Source organism: Erithacus rubecula, assembly GCF_903797595.1.
Source record: "Erithacus rubecula genome assembly, chromosome: 4".
Lineage (NCBI taxonomy): Eukaryota > Metazoa > Chordata > Aves > Passeriformes > Muscicapidae > Erithacus > Erithacus rubecula.
Genome location: NC_136686.1, coordinates 31213956 through 31231076, shown reverse-complemented (window position 1 = coordinate 31231076; position 17121 = coordinate 31213956). Strand labels below are relative to the sequence as shown.

The 17121-nt window shown below is 45.3% G+C and overlaps 1 protein-coding gene across 1 annotated transcript; it reads right to left on the bottom strand.

The window, feature by feature from the left end:
* Positions 1-1024: 1024 nt before the first annotated feature.
* Positions 1025-16419, bottom strand: NFAM1 (NFAT activating protein with ITAM motif 1). The gene is made up of 6 exons (XM_079304137.1): positions 15978-16419; positions 13604-13942; positions 12465-12574; positions 10331-10432; positions 5775-5861; positions 1025-3176 (listed from the first exon to the last, which is right to left on the bottom strand). The coding sequence occupies exons 1-6, from the start codon at positions 16030-16032 to the stop codon at positions 3117-3119; spliced, it is 753 nt and encodes a 250-aa protein (XP_079160263.1). The 5' UTR covers positions 16033-16419; the 3' UTR covers positions 1025-3116.
* Positions 16420-17121: the final 702 nt, after the last annotated feature.

Sequence of the window (17121 nt, the reverse complement as noted above, 5' to 3'; positions counted from 1 at the left end):
GCAAAGGATCCTAGTCATAACATAGCATCTCCTTTAGAAGAAGGCAGGCAGTGCATTTCCACCTCATACCCCTGCTTACTTTGATAACAGGTCTCCACTTCCCTGAATAGAAAAGAATAATTCCCTGTCAATAGAAAAGAATAATTCAACACCTGGGAATCAAAGGTTCTACCACTATAACCAGGGAGCCTGGTCTGTGCATTGCATCACCATGCTGGGGGAAGCAAGTGGAGCTCAGGCCCTTAGAGACACAGTTTTTAGGAGGAATTCATTCTCAGCATTCAATGTAAAGCAAAATATATAGGGTGAACACAATAAGCCAGTCACTGTTTCTCACATTTGTGGAGCTGGGGAAACTCATCCATAATTTCCTCTTTCAAATTTTCCCCAATTGCCTAACACTTAGAAAGGAACATGTTTCCTCTTGCTAGTAGCATTCATTTTTTGGCACCTATTCTCATGGGCCACAGAGCCAGGTAAGACAAAAAGACCAAATGACAACAAAAACATCAAATGACTGCCTTTTCCTTGAAAAAAATCTCTGCTACAATGTAGTTATACCAATATTATATAAATTCTATTTCATAGACTCTTCTACCTGTTCCTTCAGGCATTTCCTCATACCACCTTGGAAAACCCCATACCATTTAAAAACATCCCTGCTCTCACAGCCTTCTGCTTTATGCTTTTCTCTCTCACACATGCTGTTGCTGCTGTGGCTGCCCACAGTGCATCATGCTAAAGAAGTGATTTTAGATTGTAGCTTCATAGCTTTAAACTTCCTTTTTCTCATGCAGCAGCCTTTTAGCCTTCCTCACAGGGCCAATCTGAAAGCAATTGAAATCAACACAGCAAAACCCCCATCCTGATTCTGACAAAGCTTGGCACAGAGCCCAAATCCCTACCTTTGCCAGTGTTTCTTAGAAATTTTTACTTTTTCACTTAATTGATCAGAATCTGGTGTGATTCTTCCAGTACTTTAGCACTGACTGTTCTAGAATAGCATTTTCCATTCCAAATACTGTTATTTCTCTCATGTTTTATTTTAAACAGCTTCAGTTTCTTAATATATAGAATTGTTCAGGCATAAATATAAGAAACATGCTACTTAAAAAGGTAACAGAAAACATGAGACAAATCAACTCCCTGCAAAGAGAGACCCCTGGAAGGAAATTTCCAGTAGCATTCAGTATTTTTAGCATTTATAAAATTTAAAAAACAAAACCTAAGCATCATTATTTTGAAAGTTTTTACTTTTCATCTAATCCACCAGCATCTGCTGAATATTTTATTGCCATACTGAAACATATTCATAATTCATCTCATCATTTCTTCAAAATTGTTAAGGAAAGAAATTGTTATATCTTTACAATCCTCTGTAAATTCTTCTGTGAACACAAATATTTCCTGGTCATATTAGTAAAATCTAAAACTTCAAAAATATTTGTAATTGTTGTGATCACTTAACGGATTATAAAATGGGTTTAATAAGCCATGCTGTCCATTCATTGCCTTTTCTAAAATGAACTCCTCAGCACTGGGAAGAGAAAAAGCATTTTTCTGTGGTTAAAGAAAGTCCAAATTACATGTTTGAAATCTTTTCTAATAAAAAGAGCAAAGCAATAAGCGGATTATCTCTTTAAACATAGTATAGGAAGGTTGGAGGCCCCGGAGACATTTTCCATAGCCTCTATCTCTGATACATAGCAACATTATCTTCAGCTAGAGAGGGTCCTATGACCCTGGAGCTCAATTTTAATTTGATCTTCTTCTTTAAAGAGGTTTCTACGATTCCTCTCAAGTTATGCTGCATATTCTTATTTGGGGTTGGTTTTGTTTGGTTGTTATTTCGTTGTTGTTTTTTAATATGAGATAAAACAGCCTCAGCTTTTTGATCTGCTGGTTTGATCATGTTATACGGATATTTAATGTAACTTCTTCCCTATCAGAACCAGAATATGCATCAGCAAATGGTAGGCAAGTTCCAGCTGTCAGGGGAGAAAGAACTAGGATAGCAAATTCACTTCTAAGGCTTCTCTCCTCCTTCCTCCAGTCGTTCTCAGTTTCAGAACTGGTCTCCCTGGCCAATAATGTATGGTGGGAGCATAAAGGAGCTTTACACTCTTCCTAGCAGCAAGCTAAAACAAAGGCAAACCTATTGGTTTTGATGGGGCAGAGGTACCATGCCTGCTCCCACAGAGGCTCCAAATCCCAAGTGATAACGCCCTTTGCCAAGAAGAAAAGGAAATTGGGGAGCTCCACTTGGACTTGTGCGGGCTGGAACCTGGCCCCAGACCCGCCTGGCTTATGCAGCCCCAGAAAATGGAGTTTCCTCATGTTCCCACGTCCTTGTTCTGGAATGGGCACTGTCACTGACACATGTAGTCAGGAAGGGATATTTTCTCTGTGTTCTTTTCTCTGCCTTTATCTCCCTCGGTGCATCCAGTCCTCACCGTGTACTGCTGATACTGCTGAAGGGGAGGCGTTTTCTTGGAGGCACTGATTTGAGTCGCCCGAGTAAGGTCGCAGCAGGCATCTGTGACTACTTGATGGGATTAGCAGATTATGAGAAAGTGTTTGCTGTGGGGTTCCTGAGAAAGGGAAAATGGGCAGGTGGATGCTTGGATGTGGTTAAACTATGCATGAAGTCCTGCTGGTCATTTCGGCAAAGCCACAAGCACAGGATCAGATGGGCGGCTGCAGGTCAAGATTGGAACACCAAGCCAGCAAGCAGGGAAGTCTCTGGATTGTCCTACCACTTGCAGAGGACTGAGAATTAAGTATTTTAGCCGTGGCAGGTGAGAAAAACCTTCACAGATTGCCCATTCCCAAGACAAGTGCTTGACAAAAGCAGCTTTTCTTTTGCATCAAACAGCTTTGCTGCAAAATAGCTTTGCTGCATCAATGCAGACTGAGCCCCGAGGGATTTTAACAGATACATTCTGTTGTTAATGAAGGGCAGTTTAGAAGGGGCCAGGGGTTCACAATTCCCTCGTGATTGTGCTCTGAAGTCACTGAGGATTTCTGCATGTATCTGCATCTCATCTGGGATGTAAGAGAGTAGCTCTGCCATACAGAAAGATGTCTGGTCCACATAGGGTCAGATATCTTCCCTGTTAGATATTCTCATACAATGTATCAGATGATTCTTCTGGAGTTTCTTGCTTCTTACGTGTCTGCAGAATGATGAAAAGGAGAAAGAAGAAATGGAGGAAAATTATTCAAAAGATGATGAATTAATTCTTAATAAGCAGACACTGACGTTTGCTCTGTTAGAAATGGCTACAAGTGATCTGCTGAAACAGAAGCCACTACAGTGAGAAATGCTGCTTCACCAGAGATGAACGTGACTAATCCAGCCCAAGGGATAAAGATGCCTCCCTTACTAGTCACTCTTCCCCAAAAAACCTGTCAGACAGGGAGGGGAGGGAAAATTGGACTCAGTAAGAAAATAAATCACTTTGGATTCTGTGAAGGAGGAATTCCCTGACCTCCTCAATCCTGTTTCTTCAACAGTTGAGTCTATTCCTCACGACCGTTCCTTGTGTAGACAAGGTGCTGACAGACTGATATTTTAAGTGCTGTGTGGCACAGGCCTGCTGTAAGCAAGGTTACACAGCAAGCAGCTAAAATGCCACCAGCTGAACTAAGCCCTACCTACACTAGCATTTTCTCTGTTGCCACCACCAAAGGCAAACACTACGAAAGTGTTGAGTGGAAGCACCTCCAAAGCATGCAGGATTAACCCTTTGCTGTCCAAGCTGGCTGATGGTCCAGAGTGACAGCATGCAAATGCTCTTTTCAGAGGCTTTCTGCCCTGCTTCCCTTTACAGCTCCCCTTCAGCTGTGCAGCATCCTGCAGCAAGGGTTGGGCTGGACCCTCTGAAGCAGAGCCAGCCACTGTTCAGCAGTCTCAGCTCCCACTTGCAGGCCAAACCCACTGACCCATAAGTCTCACTCTTAGGGAAAACACCCTCTTATATTCTGGCAAAGGCAGCTGGGGGACAAGTGTCTCCAGTGGCAACAGCCCAGGATGATTGAGGGAAGCTGATCAAGGCACTTGCAACCATAGTGGATAATGCAAACTCACCAGTGCTGAGCTCATGGGATCCTGCCACTCACACTTCCTGTCCTCCAGACCAGCACAACAACTGAGGGCACTTGGAGTTGTTTGCTCTCAGATTGAGAGTTCATCCCATTCCCTTTCTGCTTTCTTCTCCTCTCTTTCTCCCATCTCTGCTACGACCTTTACCCCACCCTGGCAAAAAACTGCTGGCGCCAGGTGCACTCACACACAAATGCTCCTCTGCTGTTGCTTTGTTGCTACTTTGTTTTAGAGACCCTCTACCCCTCCAAGCAGCAGTTTAATGGTGTGGGCCACACACAAGCAACTCAGCACAGCCCAAACAGCTCCCTGGTAGGGAAAAGCCCCACACCTACTTCGTCTTACCATCCAGACAGAATAATATCAGAGGGGGCAGCTGGTAAAGGTATACAGAAATTCTTCTGTATAAACAGGATCAGAAAGAGGGATCCTATCCAAATAATTCAAAGTGCAGCACAACATAAATGCAGAGATGCTGTCTTTCCCAGTGCATCATATAAGACAAGCCTATACAGAACAACTCATCCTTCCCCTCAATAACCAGGAACCTGCCAGTCCTTTTGTTACCACCACCATGGCTGTGCCCCAGCAGTAACTGCAGGAGGCCAGTGCCATGGGACCAGGCCACATGACAAGCAGCTGTGACACAAAGGGGACTGCTTGATTTTAGACCACCTTTTCCTAAAAGGTGGGAGTTGTGAAAATGTCTCAGACACTGGAAAATACTGTCCTTTATGAAAGAGAGGGCTGGTGCAAACAGGGAAACTCTCTTCAATAGAACATTAATGGGAGAAAGCAGCAAATGTTTTCCAGGAACATTTTCTAGCATTGGAAGAGGATATATTGAAGAAAAAAAAATTAGATTCAGAAGACAGGAAGGAAACGTTCCCTGGGGTGCCTGATGCAAGTTTTGTCCATATGAAACAGCTGATGCCTGCCAAACACAGGGTAGAAAGCTGTGTGGGCCTCTGATCTGCTTCATGTGGCCCCCACAACTAATTTACACCTGCATATTCCTAGTTGCCTCTATTTTCAGTATGAGTGAATTTAGTTCCTTGTCTCTCACTCATAATTCTCAGCCCAACAAGAAAATCCAAGTCCAAAACATACCCACACTTCCTTTTCCTGAGCACCAGAGCTGACAGCAGAGATTGTATAAGCCCGGCCTCTGCTCAAGCCATCTTAGCTTCTGCTACCATGAAATGGCTCTCAGGTGCTTAATACTGGTGGGAGGAAAGCTGTGTTCAGGGTCTGCTGCTGGTGCACAGATTCCTTCAGCCCAGAGGATGCCTCAGCTGCCTAAATAATCTGGAAAGGGCAATAACAGGACCAGCACCTGCCCAGCTCTTCATGAATGCCCATCTTGTTCAGAGGGAGCAGTGATGCCAAACCCCTCAGTGCCTTTCAGCATACGTCATACAGCACAGCATCTGCACAAAACCCTGAGTGCCAGAACTGGTGGAGCTGCAGGAGCCAGGGTTCTGCTGGAAGAGGGAAGATAGGCTACATGTGCAGCCCAGCTGGTGAGTGCATGCCACATCCCATTTTCCCCTTTTGGTGGGACTGGAGACACATTTATTGCCTGCTAGGCCATGAGATTATGTGGGGTTTCTTCCCCAGGTGCCCAGGGCATATGGGAGCTTTCCAAGAACACAGTCCTGGCTCTTACCTTCCCTGGAGCACTCTTTCCTCGTGGTGGGTTGTTTGTGTTGTTCTCAAGGCTAGAATAGACATCAACTTGCTGCACATCCAGGCTCTGCACAGAGAAGAGAGAAGAAAGTAGGCAGCAAATGAAACACTTCAGTTTAAGTTAACTAATTACTCACTGGCATGTTCCCCATCTCATGCCCGACATTTTTTAGGAACCCCTGCCATGTCCAAAATTTTCAAGTTCCAGACCTTAAACTTGGGCAAACAGAAAATCCTATTCCCCTGAAATCCCTACAGTGCAGCTGCATAGTCTTCTTTTTTTTTCAGGCTTACAGAGACAGGCTTTGATGTTACCTACCCTGTGTAAGTGGTGGAGAAGAATGCCAATGCCCCTGCCTCCCTCTGCTCCAAAACTGTCCCAGAATGCAAAGTTGTGCACCAGGGGGACCACAGGTAAGAGGCAGTACTCTGCATCACCCAAGACTGTTTAAGTGCCTGACAACCACAAGCTCTTGCTCATGATTATTCTGGGAACACAAAGGTGAGAAAACAGGAGAGGCTAGGAGTCCTGAAGCACAGAGGCTGTCAAAAATGAACATAATTTCCGTTTATTGTCTGTTGGATTTTTTTCCCAAGCCAGAACTCTCCTTTCTTCTTTGAGTGAGCAAATAATAATAAAAAAATCCATATACTCCCCAGCCCTCAAACATTACCATGATCCCACTCAGCTACACAGAGAAACACACACACGCTCTGCATGCATATGCACCCGCTGTCCCCTAGGTAATCGTGTCACAGGAGATGCATGTCAGTTTGAGTGATATTCCAGATCTGCCTGAAGGATCAAACATAACAATCATGAGGACTTTTCCATGTGTGTTTCAAGGATGACAGCAGGTTGCCAAGGTGGCTGTTTCTCTGGCAACAGGAAGATGGGAGGAGTTCCGGCTGCAAGAGGGGCAGATGGTATTAGCAGAGAGAGCGAGTCGCCCTGTAATGCAGCGAGAAGGATGAACAAAACATGGAGGCTTCATTGGGGGCTGTCAATCACTTGAACCCTCACAATTTCATGCAGAGCTGCAAACACTCAGCATCTTTAAGGATCAGTGCTTTGAACAGGACCAGAGGATAGAGAAACAGCATTGGAAAGTGGGACTTGGGATAAACAGGTACTTAGACATGAGTTGGCCACAGTGAATGGCGCACCACACAGCTCTCACATTCCCACTGCTACTCTGGAAACAGTCAAATTATTTCATCTCTCTGCTTCCTGCTCCCAAAAACCTGCTTTGCCTACTCAGACATTTCTACCATTCTCATATGCACATGTGCTCACAGAAAATCCTATTTCCCCACACATATTTTCAATTCTTTTTGTGATGCTCACAGTGAGGACCTCGTCTTGTGTGTTGAGCTTCCAGAAGTCTGTCTCCATGTCCCCTTGGCAGCCTCTTTCTCTACTCCAGTCTGAAGCCATTTGAAAGCAAGGTGTTTAACCTCCAGAAAAAAATTCCCTTCCCTCCACATGCCTTCTTCCCATGGAAGCTGTTAACAATGCTGGTCCTTTTCCAGTCAGTTGGAGAGCTGGTGTCTCCAACTACCATTTGCAAGTTAATTACTTTTACTTGGTCACTGATCACCTGCTACAGTCACAGTGGAGGCACACAGCTACTCTCCTCCCTGCTGACAGATGCCTTCCTATCCCTGAGCAGCCTCCTGTCTCCCTCACACCTGGAAAAGCTCCTGTGCTCTGGAACCTGACTGCACCTGCACTGCAGGAGTTCTGTTTGCTGCTCAAAAAAGCTTGTTTGAAGTGTAAAGCAGATGAAGCAAGTCCCTCAGATTGCTATTTCCAAGCTGCTCGTTAACTAAGCAGCTAAACTGTGGAACTCAGAGGATATACAGGATTGGTTCTGGGCAGTGCAGTGAGGTAGAGCTACTCTAGGGCTGCAGGAGGACTGAGAGGTCAAGGAAGGCAGTATAGAGAGAACAAAGCTGGTTGCCAGCTGCCCCCTAATTACCAGGCTTTTTGCTACGTTGTATGCTTTTCACAGCATACAGCCAACCCCAGGGAACATAAAGAAAATAGTGGCACCTGGAAGAGCCACTGGGGAAGGTATTTGCTCCTAGGAAGGTTCAGCAGGACAGCTTTGCAGAAGGTGTTAGGACCCTTCCCACACCAGGGATGAGCCTTGCTACGATGCAGGATAACACCAAGAATTTAATGAGCTGTGCCAGCCAGTTCCAACAGCATCTGTTACTTTGATGTCCAGTGCTGCTTGTTTCTGCTCCCAGCTTCAGACCTGCAAGGATACTGTGCTTCCCTGGCCTCACTTTCCTCCAGACTCCAACCTCTTGCTTTCCCACACAGATAGCACAGCTGACATGTGCTGACCTCCTGTCCAGCCCCTGATCTCTGACCTCCTTTATCTCATCACTGGGAGTTACTTCTCACTTGTTCTTCCTTTTTTCCCTTGCCTTAGATTACCCCAATGCTGATCACAGATTTTTTCCTCCCTGTGAATTAAGCACTGAGTTCAACACCCACCAATAGACTTTCACAACTCACCTAGTTTCAAACAGTTTGCAGGGCTGAGTTTACACCATGCAGAGCTCCAACAAAAACTAGCTCTGGGGCACCAGAGTTATCATACAAAGAAAATCTGGTTTGTCAACTTTCTATTCCCTTCATCTATCCTGAGGGCCCATCCAATGCAGCTTCAATCCCAGGGGCTCTCCCTCTCTCTCCTCCCCTGCCCATTACGCCATGCAGGGCTGTGTTTGCTGCTCTCCACATCACAGCCCTGCTCCCAGCTTGTGCCTTGTCTGGAGTGGGAGTTCCTGCTTCAAGCCCCCCCACTGCAGCAGTTGCTCCACAACAGACACTCCCGTGGGCAGACTCACACCCCCCAGCGTGCAGGAGATGGTCCCAGGCTGCTTGCAGCCCTGCCAAAGAGGACCAAGCCACCTGTCCTGCACACAGGGCTGGCCAGGAACCCTGCACAGCTGGTGTGTGGTTAACAGGCTTCACAGGAAGGCTGCTTGGGCCAGGTCCATAGGGCTCCTGCAAGCACAGGGACTGCCTGTGCCTAAGGCTGGCTCTGCTGGCTTGCTATATTAGCCTTAGTGGAGCCTGAACAGAATAACATGATGAAACATGTAATTAAGATGGAGCTAAGGATGCATGACGAGGCCGACTGAGCGAGAAATGGATTTGATTTTTTTTTTTGTCTCCTTGCAGAAATCATCCACTTCAGCAGGAAACAACCCATTCAGATTTTTATAAGCCTGAATTAAAAAGAAATTACTTGATACAATGAAAAGGTTTATAACCTGCAACCTCCTTTACCCAAAGCATTGCCTTTTACCCATAATAAACATATCACATACAACACATAGTACTCTCTTTTAAACTGCTACTCCAAAAATTACAGTGCCACAAAATGGTGCCTCCCCCCAACCCAGACTGAGAATGAGAAGGGGCAGGCCCATCCTTTTGGAGGTATCTGCCCCCAGTCAGGTCTCCTGCCTCCCTGGCAGAGCTTTGCTCCTCTCTGTAGTACATTCTCCAGAGCTTTGCTTTGTTTAGTTTAAATGATTAATGCAGCAGAGCTCACAGGTTTTCCTTGGAGAGACTTTCCCAGCCTTTATAGACCTCACAGACAGAAAGGTTTCCTAATATTCAGGCAACATCCTTCTCTACTCACTTGCATTTTATTCCTCCTCGTTGGTCCCACAGATCACAAGAGAAAAAACAACAAACCTTTCCCTTCTCAGTGGAGCAGCCATCCCATGGGAGTAAAAGGAGAAAAAGGAATCCATTTAAAATGGAGCTGGACAGGTTGTAAATGGGATTAGGAGTCATGGTTACTTGAGGTAGCTGAGGTCTAGGCCTGACATTTCAGGGGAGCCACTTCAATCCTACTACCTATGATACTGTGGCTACTGGGCTTGAGGAGAGGGAGCAGTTAGCATTCCTAAGTTTGGGAAATGGAAAAGGAGATCCTACACAATGAAAAGGGAAATGCTTAGAAAAAGAAACTCCCTTTACTTTCTCCTTGCCTATTTCCCCCTGCTAGCTAGTGTGCCTGCTCTGGACTGCAGCGGTCTGTGACACTGGCACTAGTGAAGGTGCCACAGAAGAACAAAACAGCTGGGAGTTGTTCAGGGGATCATGTCTCTGCCCCTTTCCTGAGCCATCATTCTCCAGCTGGGAAGGGCATATCCTTGTGACACTCTGCCAGTACAAGGTGGGGCTGAGAGTCCCTCTTCCTTCCTGACTTTTGGAGACCCTTCCACCAGGAATCCTCCCTGGCCCCACACTTGCTGCTCTGTGCTGCTCAGCAGGGCATGGGGCAAGGCTTGGACACTGGGGAGGCCATGAATGGGACTGGGATGGAGACACACTCAGTCCTGAGAGCAGCCAAGCAGGGCAAGGTTACCAAGACCAAGCTGGTATGAATGTATTGCTTATGCTTCTCATCATGATACTGGCATTCTCTGCACCATGGCAGGGAAAGGAAGGGTTGTACCATGATGTGGACAGAAGAGATGAAGGGTGATTCTGGTACTCACATCATAGACAGGAAGTGGTGCTGGTGGTGGGCTGGATGAAGGGAGCCGTGTTTCCACCTTCTGTCTCAGGATACGGGCCTGGCTCCTTCTAGGGCACAACACCTGCTCAGGACAAGACACCAAATGAAACATTTGGAGAAAACCACATGCCCAAAGCTAAAATGAACACCAAAGTTATATCAAAGCCAGTTGTTCACACACCTCCCGAATGCTTCCACAAGAAAAAGTGCTGGCAGAGTTTGTACAATATGTGCTGGTTACTTTCCTCATTGCATGGTTAAGTGTAAAATCTAGTAAATTACACTGCAGCAGTGGAAAGGAGAACTGGGCCTTGTGTGTACACATAAAGCACTTTCACCAACGAAACCTTACTGGCTGAAGGGTGTATTAAGTATTGAGCCACACAAAGCAATGCTATAGGACATGGGATAAAGCAGGGCATTGGTCATAGTGCAGAGAGGAATTTCAGAGGGGCAAAAATGCAATTATTTTTATCAGGATTTGGCAGGGAAGCTTTTCCTAATACACAGAGTCTACAGAACAGCACCAGACAATCATTAATGGTGACATATAGTCAGTGATACAAGTCCAGCATGGAGTTGAAGGAAGAAGGTCCCTTCGTGTGAAATGTTTCTTTTGCATCAGATGAGTTCTCCTTGAACACATTCCATTCACACACAGAGAAGAGTTAGCCCTGCTCAGCAAGCAAGAGAAGAGGCAGAAGGCTTTGCTAAGTATCTCTGTTCTAATTCAGAAAGAAGTGGGATGATTATATTCACATCACATGAAAACGACAAACTGCTTTCCAGTCCATTAGTAACTAAGGAGGATGCTAAATAGCTTCTCTTAAAGATAAACATTTTTAAACCAGCAGGTCTGAGCAAGCTGTGGTGAGAAATATGGGCTGTGTTCTGCAGGAGGGCAAATGTAATGACTGCACAATCTCTTCAGACCCCAAAGAGAGGCCATAAGTCTGAGATTCACTAGCCCACCTCAAAACCCAGACATGTCAATGTGCCTCCTCTCCTCATCCCCACAGAGACTCTGTCTAGGCAAACAGAGATAGGGGCCTGTCTCTAGGGGACTCCTTTTCCTCTCATACTCCCCTCCTTCCTCTGCATCTGACTGCCTGCAAGGTAAGTCTCATGAGATTAGCTGGGCTGCCAAATGCTGCCACTCTGTTTTCAACCTCATGATCTCTGACTGAGTGTGCTGAAGCCTGATGCTCCTTGGAGTCAAAGGACTGTACACACAGCACAGCCTCCACACAGAAAAAGCATGCAGAGGGTCTGCTGTTGTAGTGGCAGAGAGCAGCTTCAAGGAGTTATGGGGCATACTCCACCTAGAAAACAATCCCAAATTTCATTCTAAAAGACATAAGGGTATTTTTAAGCCAGCCTTCAGACGTCTGGAAGAATGCAGATGATGGTATTGGAACACCTGAGGGTGGCAGTACTAGAAGCAGTAGGTTTCTCCCAAACAGCAGGGATTCCAATATTATGACTCCAGAGGTCATTAACAGGGTCCATCTCATCCAGATCTTCCAGCTCTGGCTTTGGCTTTTCTTCTTCCACTCTCCAAATCCTTTCTTCCCCACTCCTTTGCTCTCAGCTTCCCAGATTCCACTTCCTTGACCCAGCTGGTTCCAACCTGGGACACCAGTCTGCTCACCCAAGGGGCTCTATCAATCCAGTTTTAAGACCCTCCAAGTGCTTCCTCCCTCCAGATTCCAGTCCAGTTTGCCCCCTGAGCCTCATTCTTCCAGCCTCACCAAATCAGTGCTGATGGAAGCTGTCCCTGGAGATTGTATAGTCCAATCCTTGTCCCTCTACCTTTGTTTATTTCCTCCAGTTATTCGTAATTTTCATACAGGCTTCCTTGGGAACCTTGTTCTGACCTTGCTCTAAATCAGAGCATGCTGTAGTCAAAATGATTGCCAGAATTTCTTCAATGGGCAAATCACTTCCTCATTTTGTCATTCCTGAAATCTTTTCTTCTCAGAAAAACTGAACTTAAGAAAATAAACTGGATCAGACACCCAGCATGGAAAATTTCAGCATGGGGACTTCCATTTCCAAATGGAATTTATTCTTAGAATGGGTCAGGTATTGCTTTTTATTGGGTTATTACTTGCCTTTCTTTTCCACAGAAGCAGAGCTGTTGCAATGATGCTCAATACAGCAAGAAGAACAGTAAGGGTAACAAGGATTTCCCACCCATAAGAGGTATTTACGTATCCTGTATCTGTAAGAAAGAAGGCAGAAAGTTCACAGTGTGAATGGAAGTTACAACCCTGCTGTATTTTTAACCCCAGAAAGAGACTTGAGAAAACCAAAATACAAGAGTATGGAATATAGTGGCAGAAATGCACACATGCTTCAAAACATACTCTGACTGAAGAGAGAGCAGGGTGCAGCTGAAGAATCACACAGAAGATGCAGGGTATAAGCAGCTCCACAGAGGGAGGTAACATAACTATGAGAGACATGAAATTTGGTAGATAGAGGCTGGCAAAGGTCTTTTGTGACAGGAGCAGAAAGACAGATACTGGAATACACACAGGCCACACTAACTGGGAAGATAGGTACTGTAGGCATCCTCTGATCAGTATAGCAAAGCTCCTTCATCACAGCTTCTTGCATTTACATTAACAAGTTCTTCATATCCAACAGTTAGCAATGGACACCCAGCCAGTCAGCAGCATGCACATCCTTCCCACCTTTCTTTAACATTCCTCTTACATTGCATCAAGCTTTCTACTGCTTTCCAGTGTGCTCATTAACAGACCAACCAACTCCTTGTACCAAATGGAAAAGAGGTACATGTTGGTGAGGCCATAACCTGTTCATGAGTCCCTAAAACTGAGCAAGCTGAATCTGTACATGTGATTACAGCAAGCACCCTAATGTCTGACCTTATCAACTGCCTCTCACACTGCTGAAGGACAAACCACACTGTCTCCTGAACACTGACACCTAAAAAGCACCATCTGACCCAGTGTTCAGGCTCCCTGGATAGATTCTGACTTCCAGGAGGTTGTGGAAGGGCAGAATTAAGTTACTGCCTCTTTATGTCCCTACCTATGCCTTAGGAACAGCAGGACAGGTCACCTGTACATTCAACCCTGATAGCAGTCAGTATTGGGCATTAAGCACTATTCACACCTGACTTCATAGCATATGCGGATACAGAAAAAGAAAAGCAAAGACCAGGTTTTCATAGCTAAATCCAGCTGATTAACCTCCTGTCCTTCCTTTCTGGTTGTTCACTTACCTCTAACAAGGACAAACACTCCCTTTCCCATTTTTTCAACATCATTCCATTTGACCTTGCAGTAGTATGTGCCAGTGGAAAAGGCGTTTCCAAGTGGTGCGATGATGTAGTTGTAAGGTAAGGTAGCAGTCTTATTCTCTTGTCCAGGAGGAATGTCTACGGTTTCTGAACTAGTAAAGATGGATGTCTCCTGATCCAATGAATTAATCCAGTAATAGCAGATGGAAAATCTGGTGTATCTCGGCGTGTAAGGGAAGATGACTTCACAGGGGATGGATATTCCTTCCTTGAGCAGGGTAACCTGGATTGGAGGTCTCTGCTGTACATTGACATTTCCCTCTGTAAGGATAGTAATTGTTAGCAGTCACCTGACCTCCCTTTCAGTGAGGAGAGGATGGCTTCCCCAAAGACAGGATCACTCTGAAAATAACCATACACCAGGAAGCACGCCTGTAGCACGCAGTGTTGGCCCTTGTCAGAAGCTGAGTGATTCAGAGCACGTGCCCTGTGTGATCTGCCACATCTCTTGGGTAATTGCTGTCTGATCCACGATAGCCTGCTGCATTCACAGGCTTCCCCTTTTCCCTTGTGAGCTCCTCCATATAATGCCAGCACACAGAAAGACAGGAAATGAAGCAGGAAGTGAACTGATTTTGCAGTGGTGCATGAACGTATTTACAGCAGGTGAATAGAAAGTGATTTTCCAAGATAAATGCTAGCTGGACATCTCCTGCAACTCCCAAGGTATGAAGCCTCCTTGGGAATCTGTGTGGCCATGTGCTGGCTCTGTGGCAGTGAAGGTGTTATCAGTGGGACTGTGTATTTTTGAAAAGCAAGTGAGGAAGGAAATTGCATATTCCGTATAGGGGCCAACACCAGAGCCATGAGAAATAAGCCACAGCTTAATCACTCCAAACTTTTGCTGCTCTAAAATGGGAGCAAAGCACAAGCATCAATATTAGCCATGGGAAACTATCTGCAGATGACTGCAGATCTTAGGTATTTATACATGACAGTATCTTAGGCAGAGATGAGAGAGCATGTGCTCTCTCCCAATATACAGAAAGCAGTTTAAAGTGATCTAACACTGTAACTCAGACGATGTCAGAAGTTAAAAGAGAGGACAAATATGATGGGGAACCACACCATGGTTGGCTCCCTGTCTTGTTTGATAAAAGGGGAAAAAACCTAAGAGTGGGCCACAGGCTAGTAAGGAGGATGGGGTACAGGACTTCTTTGGTTCCCAGGAAAATCTGGATTCAATAACAGGAACAGTGTCTGGATCTATTTGTTTGTCAGTTGATATAACACCACCTATAAAGCAACTCAAGAGGAGGTTCTTTGAGAAAGGGAACTGGAAACTTACAAGTCCTCTCACAAAATAAAGGACTCTTTCAGACACATTAAAAGAAAAGAGGGAAAAAAGGGTAGAGAGAGAAAGTAGGGGATGGGCAGGCTTTTCCATTTATGCTTTTGATGGGATTCCCTGGAGTCCTGCATCTATGAACAGGCTCATAACAAGGTATTAAAGCTATCCCAGAGCACAGCCAGGCTTGCTTTTCTGTCACCATGGACTAACACTGCATCACAACAGCAGTGTCACCTCAGCACAGCGGGAGCTGGCATTGGAAAAGGCAACTCAGACTTAGCACTGCTGAATGCTGAGCACTGAGGATTTGTGGTGGGGGGAACACAATGGAGAGAGGGCACAGCTACTGCCCAGAACGGACTGTTGGGAAGTACCACATTTAAAGAAAATTCTCTACAGATCACATAGCCAGGGACAACAGCCTGACAGTAAGGAAGAGCTTAGGTTACAAGACCACAGAAAGGTTCTTGGCTATAAAAGCAACTAAGATACAGTACAGCCCTCAGGGACATGCTCAGTCCTGTGTACAATAGTTACAATATTACGGAAAGGTGGTAAAATCCCGCAGACACTGTGGGAGTGATAACTCAAGTGGTTTATTCTGGGCCATATTTTTCAAAATCATTCATCACCCTTCTCCTCATCTCTACGTAGCAGAACACACATGAATATAGTTTCTATATAAGACACAGCTAAGCACTACTGTAACAAAAGAGAGGAGAGATCCATCTTCTTGTATTATCCCAGAAGCGACTAGGTTGAAATGAACATACCAGGGAAAAAGCCAAACCATTTTATTTAGGTTATCTAACCCTTCTCCCACGTTCCCCCTTTCTTGAGGATTCACTCTCTTCGCTTTGAAATGCTTAAAAGACAGAAATAGCAGCAGCATGCAAATTCCTAGAGGGGATCTCTGGAAATTAGCAAAAGATAGCAGCTGGAAATGCTCTAATATGAAAAACATGAGAGTAAACAAAAGGAATTAAAAAGAAAATATTTGTTTACCTCCACACTGAAGCAACCAAAGGAACAAAAAGATGACTTTTAGATTAGGGATCATGATGGGGGGTCAAAGGCTGTAAGGACACAACCAGACACAAAGATCCAAAAGGCAAAGGAGATGGAGGTTTGTCAGGTATTTTCATGCCAGAGCAGCTGGTTGATGCCCTCCTGCTTGCCAAGGGACAGGCGGGATGTACACACACTGCATTTGGCAAGCAGTTCCTGGCAGATGCAAGCTCTTCTGCTTTTTGGTCAGACTCCTCCCCACACCAGGCTTGACTTCTGTACTACAATGATGGTGTTAGACCTATCAGCGAGTGTCTAAAGCCTAGACCACAAGCACTTTAACCCACAGAGCTTTGCTTCCTGATGACCATAAAATATTGCATGCACTTAAAACAAACTTTGTCACCTTCCACCGTGACATAAAAAATCGAGTGTGGGATCACTTGTTTTACCTTCAACACAGAAAACCAGTACACATGAGTAGCCAGTACAGAGCAAGGGCTTTCCTACAACCCTGACTCCACAAAATGGCCCTCCACAGCCAATTTCTCCATTAGGTCCCTTCAGAGGAAGGCACTCACATTCAGAATGAGAACAACCAGACAGTGAATTCATCCCAAACAGCTGGGCTGTTTCAGATCCCCACCATGCTGGCTCTGAATCAGCTTTACAGTGCAGGCAAGCTTTAAGTAATCTATTGTAGGCAAATCTAAGGAGAGCCCTTTGAAGAAGAAAAAACACGTTTTGTGGGAGGCTCCTGCTGCCTATACTCACGAAGACTCTTTGATTTTCAATGAACACTTGTTTTTAGCTAAGACATCTGCATTGCAACAGCTGAGCAGCATCTGACTCATAAAAACTCCGGTGGCTGAAAGGTCTTCACTTCTCTTAAGGCAGCTTCCTCCTTTCACACTTCTTGTGATGCAGTTGCACTGTCCACAAGAAAGCACTTTGCTGCAACTTCAAGAGTGCCCACTCATGTGGGGGTGCTGTGCTGCAGAGACTGGTGGGAGATGGCCATGCAGGGAAAGACCTAAAGCAGCAGATAAGCCTGTGAGCTTTGTGTATTCAAAAGCACTACCAGTTGTTTTATTTCTCCAGACTTTCTTTGTAGGAATGAGGTTTACTTCAAACAGCCTTT

Excerpts from the sequence above, each read along its gene's own strand:
- NFAM1 (XM_079304137.1), bottom strand. The coding sequence starts at position 16,032 with ATGATCCCTAATCTAAAAGTCATCTTTTTGTTCCTTTGGTTGCTTCAG. Across the intron at positions 12,575-13,603 it reads AGTGTTTGTCCTTGTTAGAG|ATACAGGATACGTAAATACC; the intron begins GTAAGTGAACAA and ends TCTTTCTTACAG. Across the intron at positions 3,177-5,774 it reads GAAAGAGTGCTCCAGGGAAG|ACACGTAAGAAGCAAGAAAC; the intron begins GTAAGAGCCAGG and ends ATCATTCTGCAG.